General features: G+C 32.0%; 1 protein-coding gene across 1 annotated transcript; it reads left to right on the top strand.

Annotated features, from left to right (window-relative positions):
• Nucleotides 1-260: 260 nt before the first annotated feature.
• LOC115890413 (cilia- and flagella-associated protein 36) lies at nt 261-12,578 on the top strand. The gene is made up of 7 exons (XM_030910643.1): nt 261-412; nt 473-537; nt 1,986-2,090; nt 3,039-3,286; nt 7,773-7,870; nt 7,951-8,066; nt 11,974-12,578. Exons 1-7 carry the CDS (start codon nt 307-309, stop codon nt 12,238-12,240), a joined length of 1,005 nt encoding a protein of 334 aa, XP_030766503.1. The 5' UTR covers nt 261-306; the 3' UTR covers nt 12,241-12,578.
• The last annotated feature ends 1,141 nt before the right edge of the window (nt 12,579-13,719 follow it).

Below are 13,719 nucleotides of genomic sequence, written 5' to 3'. Positions count from 1 at the left end.
CTTATAAAAAATACAGAATGTAAATAATTACTAAATATCTTTATTTATAAATATTAAAAAAATCGAAATAATCTGATTTATAAAAATTAAATTATATAAAGTATTGGAACCTTTTTATTAATAGAATTTTTGCTATCTTTGCATTAAAGATCGATAAAATGGAGAAGAAAAACCATAATAAGTTCGATATTTTCCATGACAACCCTCTTGGAAAAATACAAACATATCAAGTTAACTCTGTTTTGATATTTGTAAGCAACTTGATATTTTGTTATATTACAAAAAGTAAATTTCACGTAAAAAAACATGGCCGAAGATGATAATTCCTGGGTTTTCGACTCATTGGTTTGTTTTTTGAATGGACCAATTTGGAATGCTCCCCTGCAAAGCTTTGTCGAAGAAAAATCGATAAGTATTTACATTTTGTTAAGATTTCTCTTCAGAAATTATGAGTAAAATTTCTGAATTGTAGTTTTTGAACCGGATGTGACCCATAACGACGATTATAATATGATATTTGAGGAGTTCAAAAATCTGGTAAATATACAGGGTGTCCCAATATTCGGTGGACATAGAAAAGTGCTTAGTTTGTCCGTTAGAAATTGATTGCTGATGTATATGTAAAATTATACCATATATGATCGAAAAAGAAGCGGCGTCCAGTTGGCTGGAAAATGACGATCGAAGACATTTCCCAAATAAATCTATACTAATTATAAACTCCTTAAGTGGCTGACATACTGATTAATCACGATCCTGCTCAAACCACTCAACGTAAGAAGCTTAATTTTGGCATACAGGTTGATTCTAGGGTGTAGAGGTTCGATAAGAAGGGATTTTTCGAAATTCCAGTTCCAAGAGGGTGAAACCACCCCTCAAATATTACAATATTTTTTATTTAATAAAACGGTCAAGTTTCCGAAAAAACGCTTAAACACGTATATTTTATTTTGTTTGTTTACATATTTTAAGATTTTTTAAAAATATATACAGGGCGTTTCGAAAAATCTGGTCACTGATTAATCACGATCCTGCTTAAAGCGCTTGACGTAAAAAGCTGATATTTGGAAAACAGATTGACTTTAGGGTGTAGAGGTTCGATAAGAAGGGGTTTCTCGAAACTCGAATTCTAAGGGGGTGAAACTATCCCTCAAATATTAAAATATTTTTCATTTAAAAACCGGTGAGTTTTCCGGAAAAACTCTTAAACACGTATATTTTATTTTGTTGTTTTACATATTTTAAGATTTTTTATAAATTTATACAGGGTGTTTCATAAAATATGACCATTGAGCAATCACGATTCTGCTTAAACTGCTTGACGTTTAAAGCTGATTTTTGGTAAACGGATTGACTGTGGGGTGTAGAGGTTCGATAAGGAGGGGTTTCTCGAATCTCAAATTCCAAGAGGGTGAAAACACCCCACAAATATTACAATATTTGTTATTTAAAAAACGGTTAGTCTTTCGGGAAAATGCTTGGACAAGCATAATTTATTTGGTTTCTTTACATATTTTGAAATTTTTTAAAAAATCATACAGGGTGTTCCAAAAAGTTGGGTTATTTCTTAACCACGATTCTGCTTAAACTGCTTGACGTAAAAAGCTTATTTTTGGCAAACGGATTTTTCGAAAGTCAAATTCCAACGAGATGAAACTACCCCTCAAATATTAGCAAGTTATATAATAATATCGTAATTTTTATCCAGTTTGTATGTTAATGGAAATTCTTGCTTTACTTTATCATCACCATTACAAATGATTAATTCGACGCGAACGAAGTCGCTGGTACACGCTGACGTCATCTGGTACACGCTGACACATCATACGATATGATGAATGTCATCGATGTTCATTTCCAAGCCAACTGGACGCCGTTTTTTGCGCAATTGACTTATATGCATTCCGAAAATACATATAGAGGGGCTATATCCACGGAATATTCGATTACCCTGTATATTGATAGTATTTTATTTCATTTTTCAGGTGGATTTTATGTTGGGTAACTTCATGGATGATATTGGTATTACGTCAGAACAGTTCCATGCCGCCTGTCATGAAGGAAAAAAATATCACTTGTCATTTGATAATGTAGGTACCGGTAGATCCAATCACTGCACAATACACAATTTCTTTATTCATTGGAATATGCCAATCAATACACTAACAAATGCCAGTCTAAAAAATAAAAAAAAACTCAGCTCAAGATACCTCAAATTTATAATGACCAGAGGTCCGTCATTATGTCACGGACAGTCCATTATTTAAATCCGATTTTTGTATAAAACGAGTACGTTCCACTGAGCACTCATAACGTTCATGCTCAAGGTCGCGATTTTTCCCGTTCCACTTGCTTGCGAGCGTTACAATCATAAACTCAAGTGGAATGGGTTATGGGGCGTTTTAAGCGTCAATCCTGTCAATGTATGTAAATAAGATGTAAATAGTAAATAATAGTCAAAATAACAGAAGAGAATTCAAAAAATCTGTCTCAAAAAAAAAGAAATCAAAATATCTTTGGCGACAATTGGATATTTGCTTATTTGGTATATCGGAATGTGTCTAAAACTTCTTCATTTAGTTCAGACGAATAGTGGAATGCAATTTTACAAAATCGCGATCGTAAAAAGCGAAAACTTTAAAAAATTGCGCCAAAATTCCTCAACGTCCACTTCGATCCTAATATTCAGATGGGTCCTTGTGAGCTCGGCATGAGCGAAAATAATGACGTCAATAGTGACGTTTTCGCCGCGACCACAACGTCCACGATCGTCATGTGGAACGACCGAAGGCATATTTTGAGCATTATGAGCGCTTAGTGGAACGCACTCAATATCTGTCCATGAATAGATCCGTCACTCCAAATTGTCTGTCCAAATATCCGTCAATTGGTTTCAATTTTATTGTGCATCCAATGTTAAAAGTAAAGCGTTTTAAAAATACTTTATTCTTTGCTATAATTTAACTTTTATTAAAATAGTGACATATTATGTATAAGTCAAATTTTATTTTTTAAGATTTAAAAGGTCCCCATTTTAGAACATTTTTGAACAAATCTGGGCGGCCAACGACTACGACATGTTCGTTCGGATGATGACGCAGAAAAATGTGGAGCTGCAATTGCAAGCTCTAGAATTGATCGAGAAAAAGTACGGGATCACCCCTCAATCGTTCGTCCCCAAAAACAAAGACAGCGAGCAAATTGAAGAGAAGAATGTCAAAATAATTCCGATAATAAAAGAAAACGATTCGAAATTAGAAAAAGAAGTTCTAAACGAAGTTGCAAAGTAAGATACCATCATAGATAAAGGAAATAAATTTAGATTGGAATGCTTGTCAAAATATATAATTGTTTTGGGTCGCGACCGTTGTACGCGATCTGGCGCTACTATAGCGGTTGCTAAGAACAACCGCAAACAAAAAAAGAATAATTTTCTCTTGTCAAAGTCAGCATCTTCAAAAATTATAAAATATTTTAAAATTTTAACCGCCCTCATTGAAAAAATACCGAAAAGTGTTTAAAGCGTCCATTTTCAAAGCAATTATTGCTATCTTGTGAGTTTAATTTAAATTTTATTTACTAAAATCCGTGATAATTGTGAAAAAATAGCATTAAAAACTGAAAAAACTGTGTTGTGTATTGTGAACTGCAAAAACCACCGTGGATCGTGGCATAACGTCGCACACTGGTTCGCTCTTATAGACGTACGGGGCCAAAACCTGTATATTATTATATCGGGGAAAATTAATGTATCAGTTAATATTTTTTAGTAAATCTATAAATATTTAGGCGTTTGGAGTTGCCAAACATATAAAAAAAGTTCTTTATCGTTAGACGTCGTATAATTATACAGGTAAAGTAACGATGGTTCATTAGAATTTAAAAGCGCAATGTATTTACCAATATTAATAAGTATTACTTTATAAAGGTATTTAGCAAAAATTAAAAAACAACAAACAGAATGAACAATGGTTAGAAGATATGCGGTAAATCGTTGATAAGCTAATAAAGATACAGGGTGGCCCATAAGTGTGAGAAAGTTCAATATTGTCGTTGCGTAGACGAAAATATGAAAAAAGTATTATATAAATATTTGCATGTTTTATTAAGGTGCATATACTAAAAATATTTTGTTGTATAAAGGGTGTCCCAAAGTAATGATAAAGTCATGGGCTTTTTTAAATCATAACTCCCTTTTTTCTGTACATAATTTGATTCAGCATAAAATTGTGCATATAGGACACTATTTTTATTTGAAAAACTATGCGGTGTTGCCATGCTATTTCTTATTTATTAAAATTTTCGTTAATAATAGTAGGTATATCCGAAAATTGGTTAAAATCTGAGGTTAATTTATATTTGTTAATATCTAATGCTATACTATGTTAATACCCTGTAACTTTACCAATATTTTCTTAACACCAAAGAAAATAGAATAAATTTGTGAAGAAAAAACTCACATTATCTTATACCGGTCATTTTTATGGCGTGGCTAACAATGAAATATTTAAAATGCTCTATTTCAATTTTTTAAATGCACATTTATAAACCATGCAACATTTATATAAGACGTTTGTTTACAAGACAATTTATGCTGAATAGCAGATATTAGCAGCTAATTTGACATGGTTCTCAAAAAGACATTATGAAGTTTCATTTAAGTTAAAACAATCACTTAGTTCAGCTGCGATATTCTTGATTTAGTTATGTATATAAAATATATTTCACAGGTACAATATAATTTTGATATTTTCAAATGGTTAGTACTATTTTTTTTCATTTTATCTGTCAAAAACTGATATTATATGAGGAAAGTATACGTGCAGTATGGTCTAATTATAAAATGCACTATTTAATATTATTTTGAAAACACTAAATGAGTAATTTATTCATTGTCGATACAAAAACAGTTATATATGCTTTTTTAGACTATTGCATATAAAATGTTATCACATAAGTGCTCTAAAGTGCATGATTTTCCAAAATATATTTTTATAACAAACCTTTCATGTTTTTAAATATATATTATAAAATATTTGATCATATATGATCAAAATAATTTTTTTCGATATATTGAGTTTTGGCCAAATTTTTATAAGGGAGGGAACTACTGTGCGTCGGTTTCCAATGTTTCATAGGTATTTCATACATGTCCTTATACAGGGTTGTTCACCACATACGACACGGAATATTGTAGCTAAACGATTAGATTTTTACAAATTGTAAGTTTTGGGTTCGTTGAAGGACTATTAGAGCTACAATTTAAAAATATTTTTACAAGATACAGAGTGTCCCAAATAAATAAAAAATATCAAAGTTGCATTTTTTAAATGGAACACCCTGTATATTATTGCATTTTTAGTTTCTATGATTAAAATAAAGGTAAATTTGATTAAGGTTTATTATACTTAAACCTTACCGTTTTTGAAATATTTTCAATTTTGTAAAATTGCAGTATAAATTTTAAGGCTTCATTTCTCCGAGGGTATCAAAGTTTTTAATACTAAATATTTACTGAAGTTTATTTATTGATCAGTTATTGTGTTGCAATAATAAAAATTTTACTACCTTATACAGAGTGTCTAAATATTTATTTTAAATAATTATTAGCTTTAAATGGCAATAACTTGTTTAATTTAAATGGAACACCCTGTATATTTTATGAGAATCAGATGCACAATTTAATTGTCTATCAAATTGTATTATACCATTTTTTACCTATCTCTTCAAGCTTCCGTAGAAAATGCATTTTCTTGTAATTTAGAACTCATTTATCAATATACCCATGGAATACTGACATTTTAGATTATTTTTAAAGATGTACCAAATTTTTAAAGAGTACAGATACTAATATTGTCAATATAGTTTGTTTATTTCATTAAAAAAATAAAAAAACTGTTTTAGTATTTGTTAAAGAGGATCAATTAATATGATTCCAGTATTCAAACTACATTAATTATTGACTGTTTGCGCTGATTAATAGTAATTGCTCCAAATACTAAAAAACTGAATTATTTATGTGTATTAGACAGTGTAGTAAAAAAACTAACACCTTAAAAATGATATTTCATTTTTTGACAAATGCCTATTAATAACAACAGAGACGTTCATTTTCATAACTTATTATTATATTGATTTCTGATTCAAATCCACATTTATTTACAATAATTTATTAACGAACACAATAAAGTATGTAATTAATTAGTATTTGGGCGGAAATACTGGTGATATATTTAATTAATGGTATACTCTTTTATAAAGATTTAAATAGTTTTCTTTTTGCATACAAATCGGCTAGTAATATCATCGTTTCACTAAAAACGATAATATTACTAGCCTGTACATTTTGTACATTTGTTGTTTTAAAAACAATCTAAAATGTCAATATTCCATGGATATATTGATAAATGAGGTCTAAATTATAAGAAAATGAACTTGAAGTTGAATGAAACTTGAAGAGATGGATAAAAAGTGGTATAATACAGTTTGATAGACAATTAAATTGTACATCTGATTCTCATAAAATATACAGGGTATTCCATTTAAATTAAACAAGTTATTGCCGTTTAAAGCTAGTAATTATTTAAAACAAATTTTTAGACACTCTGTATAAGGTAGTATAATTTTTATTATTGCAACACAATAACTGATCAATAAATAAACTTCAGTAAATATTTAGTAATAAATACTTCGATAGCCTCGGAGAAATGAAGCCTTAAAATTTATACTGCAATTTTACAAAATTGAAAATATTTCAAAAACGGTAAGGTTTAAGTGTAATAACCCTTAATCAAATTTACCTTTATTTTAATCGTAGAAACTAAAAATGCAATAATATACAGGGTGTTCCATTTAAAAAAATACAACTTTGATATTTTTTATTTATTTGGGACACTCTGTATCTTTTAAAAATATTTTTAAATTGTAGCTCTAATAGTCCTTCAACGAACCCCAAACTTACAATTTGTAAAAGTCTCATCGTTTAGCTACAATACTCCGTGTCCTATGTGGTGAACAACCCTGTATAAGATAAAATTTCTTGTATGCAACACACTGTATTTTATGTATAAAATTAAAATAAAATAATAATAAATTTGAATAAATAATATTTGGCGACAGAATTCCGGAAAAAGCCGAACCGCTCCGAAATTATCAAAAGCTTTGAGTCGCAACCGTTGCAAGAATAGCGCCAAATAGTAACATTGTCCTTATGGGCACTTTCTAATCTAAACACCATACGTTCGAAAAAAAACGACGTCAAAGACGGCTGAGGAATGACGATTGATGATAATTTTGACGAAGTCAAGCCCTAGATGTCATTTACTATTTATTGGCCTCTACTCTTCTTTATTTTTTATTGGTACAATGGCTACCAGTTGGTCTTAACAAGGTTGTTATAATTTATTTTTATATTGAGTAAAAATATTTTTTTAATGGTGTAGTTTTAAATTCCAGACACTATATATTTTTTGGAAATATGCTGTGTCTGGAAACGCTTATAATTTATTTTAGTGATAATTTTCGACAAGTTTTTTGTCAATTTTTGAGTAAATGACATTTAGAGATTGACCGCGCCAAAATTATCATCGATTGTCATTCCCCAGCTGTCTTTGACGCCGTTTTTTTTTAATTTTTAAGTTCATTGATTTAAAGTTCAATTATTTTAAAAATGCATTTAAACAATTTATTACTAAAGTAAAAAGAAATCTTTTTTACTCTAATTTGAGTTAAGTCATAGTTTCAGGAAAGACATGCGCTGTATATTTTTTTAGAAAATTTCCTGAAGACGAACCCAACACTTCTACGGCTGAAATTAAAGAACTTATTGAACAAAAGCCGATGATCGAGAAAAAGTTAAAAGAAACTATTGGTAAATAATGATTATTCAATTTGTTTAATCCTTTTTTTAAAACATACAAAGGTACAACCTGAACTTATAGTGTTTTTTAGAACCACCAAAAATTAGTATGTCTAAATCAGATACTGATAGTGACAGAAAAGCTGATCATTCGACAGAAGACAAAACACCAGCGAAACCAGCTGTAAATAAACGTAATACTCAAGAGGTACGAGCATAAAATAATTATAGAATATTTTTAATAGCAATGACAAATGTTCATTTTTTTCACCCTGTATAATACGAGTAGACAGACTATATATAACAAAACTTTTAACAAAACCTCTAGGAACAAATCATAATAAACTTATATCCTTCTTAGTTCTTATATGTAACAAATAACCATGGAGCTTCATAAAGCTCTTAGGTAAAGTCTTTGAATAAGAAGACTAAGGAAGGAGCATAATGCTATCCATGTATTCATGCATGGTGGGCGGAAAAGCCACCATAAAAGGTCTCTAGGGTTAGGATCCTTGACAGTTCTGTTTGACGATTCATTTGACACATTTGAATTTGATTTGAAATTTTATGGATTTGTCAGTTACGGAGCTTATTTTATGTTATTTATTATTTATTCTACTACTGATAGTTGTATAAAGGTAGTAAATCTAGATGGAAATTGTGGCAGAACTTAAATTAACAGTAACACTATCGCGATTTATCGAAAAGACTCTAAAATAGTTGGTTGTGTAGCGTGCGGTAGATCTCAGCAAAAATTGAGTGAAATAATGGAACAACTTTTCGCTAGTAAGTGACTATATAATATACATACGTGTAGTAAACCGATCATTTATGAAATTCACTTAAATTAACTAAATTATATATTTTTCTTGCATTTTAGCTTTTATTTATTACTTGTCAAAGATTATGTCAAAGAATTTAGATACGTTAATTTGACTTACCTGCTTCAGTAGCGTATCGGATGTTTGTGTTAATAAATACTTATTATAACTTATCTATTTTTATTAGAATTATATATTTTTATAACAATTTTAATAACTACCAACATTTATTCACAACGTAAAATAAAACAACAAATTATTGAGTCTACCCCACGTCTACCCTACATCATAGTTTTACATTTTTTAAATAAAATTAGAACGACACTGATAAACCGGAATTTAAGTCGGCCATATTTGAGGCCCATCGCGGTGTACCTAAGATTTTTTATATGCTCCTTCCTTAGTCTTCTTATTCAAAGGGTAAAGCTATAATAGGCAAATAGTAAATAAGTAAATGCCTTAATTTAATCCTGTCATTTGTCAAATGTCTGATGGATGATGGATACATGATGGATATTGGCATATACAGTGTGTTTCAAAAAGTATGTGCCATCTCATGTGGGGAGATTCGTCACGTTAAAATAAGATTTATGTTTTATATCAACATAGGCCCCATTCTGTTTTGTTTCGTAACTACAGGGGTGTTTTTCTTTCAAGTGCTTTCAGTGATTTGAATGGAATTTTGAGGGTGAAAGTTACTATAAGTGTTACATATTTTAGTTTTAAAAAAGTGTCGATAGATTCACCAGGGACGTGCACAAGGGCGGATACAGGAATTTATTTTAGGGGTGGGCCAAAATAAAAAGTAATGTAGAATATGCTTTTTAGGGTGCCATTTTTAACCAAAAAGCGTAATATTTAACACAATTCACAGATTTTAAGGAGGGGCCGGGCCCCATGGGCCCCCCTCTGTATCCGCAACTGGACGTGCATAGGGGTTATCACTGGAATATTTTTCTAAAAAAAAACATGTGCGCCACTGACTTCTTTTTCTCTTGTTATAAAAATTGTGTAGACCGTTTAATGCCGATTAAAAGTTTTATATTAATATTTTGTACCTTTCGATCTCCCTGATGACATAAATACAATGTTATTAATCACAATTAACAAAATAATTAATTAATAAATTATTTAATTATTTATGAAAATTTATTTTTTATTTAAGAACTTTAACATCTTGTAGCTTAAAAACTATGCATTTCTTTCCGCACTAGAAATGCATGTTTATTGGAACATTTTCTCATACTTTTTTGATGAGGAATTTATGAGTACTGATTTAATATTTTGGCCTACAATGACAATAAAAAAATTGTGGAGACCGCGAAATTGACAAAGTACGAAGAGACAAGATTTAATCTGCATTAAACACATTGCTTACACTATTTCATTAACAAGATAAAAAAAAAGTCAGAGGCGTACTTGCTTTTTTTAGAAAAATATTCCAGTGATATAATCCATATGCACGTCCCTGGTGAATCTGTCGATACGTTTTTAACATTAAAATATGTCGCATTTATAGTAACTTTTACCCGCAAAATTTCATTCGAATTGCTAAAAGTACTTTAAGAAGAAAGTATAATAAACTGAAAAAAATAAGACTTTGACACCCTGTAGCTACGAAACAAATCAGAATCTGACCTATATGTTGATATAAGAAATAGATCTTATTTTTACGTGAGGAGTCTCCCCACGAGAGATGGCACATGTTTTTTGAAACACCCTGTAGAAAATACCTAGGGAGATAGCAAAATATAAGTATTTTGTAAATATTTTGCTATTTACCACGGCACTTAGCAAATGCCTACCCAAGTACCATTTTCACGAATTGCGACCACATGTTTACTAAACACAACGTTGGATTAGTTACAAAAAATAGTTAGCTCCCTACCATGGGTATTAAAATAAATTTAAACGTTTTTATAACGTTGTGCCGACGTTGGACTAGTGCTACAGCAAAGTAGAAGCTTCTGCGACGTCAAATAAACGTTGTCTTGTAACCTTTTTTGCTTAAGTGATCTTTAGGTGATTCGGACAACGTAGTTACAACGTTGGACAATATAGAGTTTTCCGACGTCAGTTTCAGGACCTATTCCAACGTTATGTAAACGTCGTCTGTTTTACTAATTCCAACGTTGTTTAGATTTCCTTATTCTTACGTTGGTAGGACGTCGAGTCACTACCTTTTTGCAACTGTATTGAACCATAACCTTAAATCTTAAATTTTCACTTCATTGTTCTGTTCAGTCAGACAGTTCAGTGCTGTTTTTGTTTTTTATAAAAAAAAACTTAATTAAAATGGAACATAAGAAAGGTACATATAAAACTAAATTTAAATATACATCGACATATATTACCGATAGTTTATCCACTCCCTCGTTTATTTAGATTATAGAGGGCGGCACAAGCTAGACTCTAGGATGACTAAATTAGACAATCTTGCGACTAGTATACTACCTGTTAAGGCCGAACTGCGACTTTATTAGTCCAGTATGCGACTACTCGAACTACTCCATCTTAATCTCCAAAACAACACAGTGAAAGCCGCCATGTTGTTAAATAAGAAAATGTTTCGTTCCTAAAATAGCAATTCCTGCTTTTTGAATACATTAACTTGAAATATTTGACCCTAAAAAACACGCGGAAACAATTTTTTCGACTGCGAATAAATTATTCTCATTTTACTAAAAAAAAAATTCAGGAAAATTTTTAAAACTTCTTTAATTTTAAGGCCCATTAGTATTTTTCAAAGTAGAAACAATACATTTATCAATAAAGTTAAGAGTTTGTTAATTATTTTATTTATATAATTAACAAACATATATATAATAATTAGAGTCGGTTAAAGTGTTTCAATAATTATGATCTTCAAACATCCCCCACACTTAAATACTTTTGTTTTGTTTTCCTTCACTGCCATCTGACATATGTCTCTAACGAAATCATAAAAATAATATTTTTACTATAATTATCCCAATTTAGGATAAAACACGACTTAGACGCCATATTAGTTTTGTATTTCTGTGAATTAGGATTTTAAACAACGTTGCAGTTTGTACTAAATTAGGCTTCTAGCCAACGTCGGTATCCAACGTCGTTTCGACCCAAAAATTATTCTCCAAACTAGTGCAGACTCGGGTTGGCACGAGGTTGTGCCGACGTTGAGCCCCGATGTTTGGTCGCGTGACACAACGTTGTCCCGACGTCCAAATGTTGCTTGGGTAGGCAAATGACTATTTACCAAAAATTACTTTATGCCTAAGACATATATAAGTTTGATTTCATTTCAATTTGTAGATCGATGCGCTCGAACTAAAGAAACGCCAAGAATATCTGAAAGCCCAACGCGACAAACTGGTCGCTCTGAAGAAAGAGGCCCGACAAAAACAGCTCATCGTCGAAGGCTCGTCCAAGGCTAAAGAAAGACCAAGATCGGCCAGAGCTGCCGAGGCCATTCTGACCGGGGAAAAACCGATGACCAGCTCAGAACCCAGTCAGCTACAACTGAGAAGAACGCTGGCTGAAAGACTAAAAGCCGAAGTGGTGGACAAGGATCACAAGTAAAAATATTTTTGCACCTGACAACAAAACATATCAAACGAAAACAATTTACTTTTTTACATTGACCTGCGGTAATTTTGTCGGATTATACAAAATTTTTACGGAACTAAAAGTTTTTGGGATGTAGTTTAGATACAAATTTGAATGTTTTAAGTTAGGGTTTATTTTCAGGTGTACTTTCTTTTTAAAATATTTTCCACTTTCTTGCAACTTCATAGTTACCCGAAATGACTGTCAATTTGCTTATTTTACATAGAACACCCTCTATATTTTGTGATATTTAAATTCCATATGCAATTCTGAACACTTTTTGTGTATCGTTGATTGAAGAAATAAGAAGATGCGCAACCTTATGAGCGATTTCATGGCACAAAACCTGTCCAAGATGTAGCTGGCGTTTTTTTTTTAGAATTTAGAAATGAGTGGGAGGGGGGTTAATCACTTCGACCTTACAGATCCATTGTGTCCCCCTTTCTTGAATCATAACTCATCATACAGTCCCAGGGCTTTGACAAAAGCCAGTATCTGGGACGGTTTTATAGAGGGTAGTTCTCCATCTCCAATATCAGTCGTACCAAAATTCATGGCACGAGTGGTTGTCGTCTCGGCGCACTCAGTGATGAGGTGTACTGGTGTTTCACCATCTTCCCCACAGAATCTGCATTCGCCGTTTCTTCTTAGTTTCAATCTACTGAGGTGTTCATTGAGGAGACAGTGTCCTGTTAAAACCCCGTGACAATCCGAAGATTGTTCTTACTCAGACCCAGGAAGATCTGTGATTTTTCTTGATCATAAGCACTCAGAAACTTCTTCGAGTGTCTTAGACCATTGCAAGATTTCCATTCCAGGTTGCGGATGGAATCTTCCAAGTTCTTGAGTTCCGCCTTGAGTTGGTTACCACTTGGAAAGCAAAACGGTTCTGGTCCAGTTAGTGGAGTGTTCGCTCCTTTCCTAGCTAGATTATTTGCTTTTCATTGCCTTCTGTCCCTTGGTGAGCAGGCACCCAGTGTAGGAGGACTTTGTTTTCTTTGCCTAATTTATTCAGCTTCTCTATGCATTCTTTGACCAATTTCGAATTGATTGATACTGAGTTGATCGCCTTTAATGCTGCTTGGCTATCAGATAAGATGGCTATTTCTTGTTTCCGATAGTTCCTATCTAAGATAAGTTGTACGCATCTCTCGATAGCGTAGATTTCTGCCTGTAGGATACTAGGGTAAGTGCCCATTGCTTCGGAGTAATTAGCTCTCGGCCCAAACACTCCGATCCCTGTTCCCGTATTGGTTTTGGAAGCATCAGTATACCAAGTTATGGTATGGTCTTTTAACTGCTGGGCAAGCGTTTCGCTCTTCCAATCCTTCTTATTGCTCAATACTACATTGACATGTTTCTCAAAGTTGTACGTTCTTGGCATATCGTCCACTGGGAGTTGCAGGAATGGTATTTCCTTTTTGAGGGTGTTCCAAGCCCCTGATCTGACAA

The sequence above is a fragment of the Sitophilus oryzae genome, unplaced genomic scaffold (assembly GCF_002938485.1).
Source record: "Sitophilus oryzae breed Bouriz unplaced genomic scaffold, Soryzae_2.0 scaffold_864_pilon_pilon, whole genome shotgun sequence".
NCBI lineage: Eukaryota > Metazoa > Arthropoda > Insecta > Coleoptera > Curculionidae > Sitophilus > Sitophilus oryzae.
This window is presented reverse-complemented; position numbering and strand designations above follow the sequence as displayed.